This window comes from Malus domestica, chromosome 15, assembly GCF_042453785.1.
Source record: "Malus domestica chromosome 15, GDT2T_hap1".
NCBI lineage: Eukaryota > Viridiplantae > Streptophyta > Magnoliopsida > Rosales > Rosaceae > Malus > Malus domestica.
Genome location: NC_091675.1, coordinates 27,343,694 through 27,350,200, shown reverse-complemented (window position 1 = coordinate 27,350,200; position 6,507 = coordinate 27,343,694). Strand labels below are relative to the sequence as shown.

The 6,507-nt window shown below is 37.4% G+C and overlaps 1 protein-coding gene across 3 annotated transcripts; it reads left to right on the top strand.

Moving 5' to 3' along the window:
• Positions 1-1,148: 1,148 nt before the first annotated feature.
• LOC103416050 (BTB/POZ domain-containing protein NPY4-like) lies at positions 1,149-6,238 on the top strand. Of its 3 annotated transcripts, NM_001328807.1 has the most exon segments (6): positions 1,478-1,562; positions 2,489-2,658; positions 3,535-3,604; positions 3,850-5,010; positions 5,171-5,799; positions 5,873-6,023. In NM_001328807.1, coding segments are annotated over 4 exon segments (1,881 nt in total). In that variant the 5' UTR covers positions 1,478-1,562; positions 2,489-2,596; the 3' UTR covers positions 5,759-5,799; positions 5,873-6,023.
• The last annotated feature ends 269 nt before the right edge of the window (positions 6,239-6,507 follow it).

Genomic DNA, 6,507 nt, shown 5'->3' with positions numbered 1-6,507 from the left:
GAAAGTTCTTTTGATGTGCTTCATAGTGTTTTTAGAGAGTAATTAGGTTTGCAAATTGAGCGAATGAAGAAGGCAATGAAAGCTGGACCTATTTGAGGTGACGGATCCTTTGGAAATATTTGAATCGGTTTTATAGTCGTACCGAATTAAATACACTTAGAATCTCGCTCTTTGTAGTTTAGATGAATTTAATGTAAATTAATCAAGTTATCTTTTATCAAAAGAAAAGAACACGAATGGAGATAGGTATGGGTTCCTATTTTCTTGCCCACCTCATAGTTTGAGAGCTGAAAAACATTAGCATATTGCAACTAGCATTACAATTTAATGTTATTCCTCTAATTTGTGAATTTGTAAGTGAAATTTTTCAAGTTTATTAAGTTCAGTACTTATGTTTTGAGGCTTAGCTTTAATCCCCTCTCAATAACGTGTTTTATATATATATATATATATATATATATATATATATATATATATATTATGTATACGTATATGTATAAACAACAAGCATATATGTTATAGAAAACAATAATATATATATAGATATATATTATGTATATGTATATATGTATAAACAACAAGCATATAAGTTATAGAAAACAATAAGCCTAATATTAGCAAAAGTATAAATTTAGCCTAACTGCACCTAACTTTCGTTTCATGCTATAAGGGAAAAAAAAAAGGGTCTTTTGATATGGGTCCAATTGGACTAAAAATTGGACATATTTCAAAAGATGAGCTATAAAATTGGACCTCTTTCAAATTTTCCAAAAAAAAAAAAAAACAGTTAGCCCATTACTATATCAATCTTTGATATTTTAATCGTATTGCAATGGGTATAGTATAGGCGATTAGACTATGGTATGCACCACAAAACTATACCTAACAAGTAATGAAGATTTATAAGTTCATTTTCACAGTTAAGTTGCATGTTTATAGGAAAAGAAGAAAAAGAAGTTGCATGTTTTCATATTTAACCGTTTGATTTGGAAGTGTCGGGAACGGAAAATGATGTGCATGTGTGGTGGGGGCGGCGGTGTTGATTCCAGAGAGAGAGAGAGAGAGAGAGAGAGAGAGAGAGAAAGAGAGACTGAGGTGGGAACAGACTGAGGTTGGCTTTAAGTGTTTTGTTGCTCTGGTGGCTGTCAAAGATAAGCAACAGCTCATCTTTTTATGGCGGGTCTCTTTCTCTCGCTTCTGCTTGCCTGGTTTCTTTCTACTTTCTGGGCTAATTTCAGCTTTGCTAGCTGCTGCTGCGCTCTCTCTCTCTCTCTCTCACTTCTGATAAAGGATATATTCATATATCGTGCAGCCTCATGCCTTGCCTGTCTCTCTCTAAGCATTGTTTTTGTTTGTTTCTGCCACTGAATATTTGATTCATTGTACTTTACCAACCGCAACCCACTACTTCCTACTCCCACACTTCAGTTTTTAACCTCTCTTCTTCTCTTTCTTCTTCCGCTTCACACACTCTCTAATTCTTCTTTTGCCAAATACCATCATTCAGTTTCTAAAAGTTGAAACTTTTTGCTCGATTTGGTCCGGTTGATCTTAATTTGAGGTGGGTTTTAGGTGCTTTCTTGTTTAAATTTATGCAAATTCCAAAATTAATTAATCTTGGGTTGTGCTTAGATTTCTTGCGTTTATTGTGAAATTACTAAAATATGAACCCCCACCTCTCCTCAGCCCCAGGATGTATTGTACGCATCAAAACCATGTGGTCCCATACTAGAAAATCTGCAGCATGAGTTGCTTTGGGTGGAATTTCAATGCTTTTTTTGGTAAACTACATGGGATATTCTGAATACCAATTCTGATAATCCTCTAAAAAAAAATTCCACTTGTTGGTATTTGATGCTGATGCTTAAACACCCCTAAAGATTGATTCTTTCTGTCTACTTTCCTGGTGGTTAATTTAATTCAACTAATACCAAAAAATTGTATTTTCCATTTGACATTGCAGCAGGTGTTCTGATTTCAAAAAGGAACATTTTTTTGTGAAGGAATGTGGATTGTGGTGGGTTTTGGGTTCTTAAAAAAAGTATAAGAAGCCAAATATCTAGAGTGCGAGAAGCATAAACAAATAAGGGCAAAGGGTGGTGGTGTCAGTTTTAAGCAAGTGGTTTTTTTGTTTTATTTAAAATATTTTTTTCTGGATTTTTGAGAATTATATATGTTTTGGGAAGGTCGGTAATGGCAAATGTCTCCTGAGATGGCAAATGTCTCCGTAGTCATTGGGATGTGTAACCATTTCAGGAAGCAACCCCTTCCCTTTTGGTCTCCTTTCATTTAAGAGAAGTGAACATTTTGTTGAAAAAAAATCACTTCATCACATTTACTCTTACTACTTTCGTTTGCCGTGGTTTGTGGGAAAGATTCGGTCATACAAGGAACAACACCACCAAAGTTTTCCTAAGATCTGTTCTTTTTTTACCTCTAAATCCAAGGTTTTCAGTTGTTCAATCGCCACTTTCGGGGTGTTTCCTTTGGGATTTTGGTATTTAATTCGCAGCAGTGGTCGGACATTTGCAGGATTAGTGGGATTCAAGAATTGTGAGGGGACAAAACTAACAAGTAGATCTCTTCCTTGCCAAAAATGAAGTTCATGAAACTTGGATCGAAACCGGATTTCTTTCAGACCGATGGAGACAATATAAGGTTAGTATCAGATCTTATTACCTGAGCAACATGGTTTATTTTGCTTTAGTTTTTGCTGGAAAATGAACCGAACGTGTGCTATTTACCCGGTGGTTGGTATTTTTAGCCCTCTGCCAATGTTTGTGAGATATGTACCAAATTACCAATGTACTTTACTGAAAATTTAGATGTAAAACATTTAGTGGAGGCATAATATTATTGGTAGAACTGTGAATAATACAGTAGTTGACCTTAGGCTTATTTTAGCTACGCCCATGGAATTTGATTTTGATCCTAGATTTGATCCCACGTTACCCCCTGAAATTCCGAAGTCACCACTTTACTCCATGAAACTCAAAGTTTTGAGTTTTGGGGAGGAAGTTGTGACTTTTGAGTTTTAAAGGTTAAAGTGGAATCAAAATCGAATTTCAGGAGCATAGCTAAAAATAGCCTTCACTCAAATTGAATTAGATAAAACTTCCAGAATTTCTGAATAATCCTGTTTTATCTCTTAGTCTCGTTATGTTTTCACGTGTAGATTTGTTCTCTGTTTAGCTGCATGAGGAACTAAGATTTAGTGTTATCTTATGATTCAACGGCATTACTGTATTGAAAGTTTTGAGGTTGAAAATGTTCGAACATGATTTCAGTTTTATTAAATGCGTAGAACTATTCCGTGAATGAGTTTTAAAAATCAAGTCAATTGGATTCCGCACTAATAAGGTAAAACCCATGAAAGTTGATTATATAAATTCTTAAAATTGTGGTCTTAAAAAGGTTATGGCAGGTACAGTCTGTTAAAATTAAAAGAAAATTTACATGATATTGGGTGAACTTTCTGCATACCATAACTAATGTAATTTGTGCTTCATGTTATGTGAAAATTTGTGGATCCAGGTACGTCACAACTGAGTTGGCAACTGACATAGCTGTTAATGTCGGAGATGTGAAGTTCTATTTGCATAAGGTATGAAGCTTGTTTGGTCTTAAACCTGTTTGTTCAGTAGCTTGTTATTTTCTAACATTATGGCTTGATGGGTACACAGTAATGGCATCTGTTTGATTGCCAAACCTACTTAACAATTGCCAAACTTCAATGGATTTAGACACTTTGATGGGGTTTCGGGATACCAAAAATTTCTTAGTTGAATTGTTTAGCTCTTTAAAACATTACTTATGATGCATTCTAATATATCTGTGATGCTTCTGTAGTTTCCTCTTTTGTCCAAGAGTGCACGCCTGCAGAAACTGGTTGCAACCACAAATGAAAGCAGCGATGAAATCCACATCCATGATATTCCTGGTGGACCTGCTGCTTTTGAAATATGTGCCAAGTTCTGTTATGGCATGACTGTCACTCTCAATGCATACAATGTGGTTGCAACTCGATGCGCAGCAGAGTATCTGGAGATGTACGAAACTATTGAGAAAGGAAACCTAGTCTACAAGGTTGAAGTGTTCCTAAACTCTAGCGTCTTCCGGAGCTGGAAAGACTCGATTATTGTTCTTCAGACTACGAGGTCTCTTGTACCATGGTCCGAGGAAGTTAAGGTGGTGAGCCACTGCCTTGATTCCATAGCTTCCAAGGCTACCATTGATACTTCCAAGGTTGAATGGTCGTATATGTATAACCACAAGAAACTACCATCTAATGGGAATGATTCACACTGGAATGGAGTGGCAAAACAACAGATGGTTCCGAAAGACTGGTGGGTGGAAGACCTCTGTGGGCTTCAACTTGATTTATACAAGCGGGTGATAACAATAATCAAGACCAAAGGAAAAATCTCTGGTGATGTAATAGGGGAAGCGTTAAAGGCATATATTACCAGAAGGTTGTCAGATTTTAGCAAGGGCATGATTCAGGGCGATGTTGTAAAGAATAAATCATTGGTGGAGACTGTAATCCACTTACTCCCTGCACGCAGTGTCCCTTGCAGTTTCTTACTTAAATTGTTAAAAGCGGCAAGACTGTTAGAATGTGGAGAAGTCGAAAAATGTGAGTTAATTCGCAAAATTGGCCAGCAGCTTGACGAGGCTACAGTTTCTGATCTTTTGATTCAACCCCCAACTGATGAAACAATGAAATATGAAGTTGACATGGTGCAAAGCCTAATTGAAGAGTTTGTGACACCCAATCGAAGTGCTCAGACTGATCCTTCAATGGAAACCGAATTCCAGGAGATTAGAAGTCCAAGGTTATCAGATACTTCCAAGGTGAAGGTGGCCAAGCTGGTTGACAGCTACCTTACTGAGATTTCATGTGATCCCAACTTACCTGCGTCAAAGTTTGTCCGTCTTGCTGAAATGGTATCAAGCTTCTCAAGACCAACTCATGATGGACTTTACCGTGCCATTGACATGTATCTAAAGGTTAGTTCATGATACTCCTTCCTGCCCCCATTTCATATTTGGGGTTATTGAGGCTTCAGTGTACCTTTGTTCCAATGAGACCTGCACAACTGCCAATAATAATTAATTGCTTGAAATTTTGTAAACATAATTTTAAGTCTAAAATTGAGTGTTGATGCAGGAACACCCAGGGATCAGCAAGGGTGAGAAGAAGAGAATGTGCAAATTAATGGACTGCAGGAAGTTGTCAGTAGATGCCTGCATGCATGCTGTGCAAAATGAGCGGCTGCCCTTCAGAGTCGTTGCGCAGGTACTCTTCTTTGAACAGATTAGGGCTTCAGCGTCCGGTGGCAGCACCAGTATACCTGATCTACAAGGCTCCATCAGGGCCTTACTCCCAGGTGGGTCTCATGGGAGCTCAAGGTCAACCACAACCAACACAGAAGACGACTGGGATGATGTGCCGACAGCAGAAGAAATCAAGGCTTTAAAATGTGAGATTTTCACTCCTAGGCTAGGCGAAGTGAATGGAGGAGTTGGCAGTGATAGAAATGGGAACCCCGGTGCTACAAAAAATCTTGAAAAAGTTCCATCTGGTAAAGTGAAAGGTATGATCATGTCGAAAAAGATATTTTCTAAGCTGTGGTCAAGCAAAGAAAGCAGTGGTGAAATCAGCAGTTGTAATACATCAGAGAGCCCTGGTTCTTCTCGCAATGCAGAAGAAAAAAAGTCCACCCGTTCGAGGAGTAGGAGGAATTCGCTGTCTTAGTTACAGGCATGCTTAGTAGATTTAAAGTATAAATTGTTGACTAGTAAAACCGCCTCGCGTATCTGACATGAGGAGAATAGAATCAACTGACATGTTTTAGCTGATTTTCCACTGTGATTTTGAGCCCAAGGGGTCATGTTGTTAGAGAACAAAAGAGCTTAGGTATTTCATTTCTTGTAAGAAGAGTTCATGATCACATTTATGGTCCCAGACCACCTGTTGGATTTCAGTTCTAATAGCTAAGCAACAGGTTCTTGTTGTCCAATTGTCCACCACTCCATTAATCTCCCCAGACGGAGAGAATATAACCCACCGCCGAGGATATATTATCTTGTGTCTAGTCATGTGACAACCGTTGTAGAGACAAAGGAATGTAATCTCTCGTGATGAATTAGATTTTCTCCATCAGATGACATTGATAAGATTTGGACATAATGATTCTTTCCCCAAAATAATCACGAAACTTTTTTTCTTTTCCAATTCTCCTTTTCGTCTTCGTTTTGTTATAAATTATTTTGGTTCTATGTTGACTTGTTCAGGTCCTGGAAGGTTTGAGCCCCAGTGTAAGTAATTGCAGCCTAATTTAGAAATCTTTTATGAGGCGTTTTGACATAGGGGCACCGTTTTTTAATTTCTTATATTAAGCCTCTCTTCTTTTGAAGAATTTGTGAAATATATTGCAGAAATATACCAATTATTTATATGATCAAATATTTCAAATCAAATGTATAATTACTATCAGACTTATG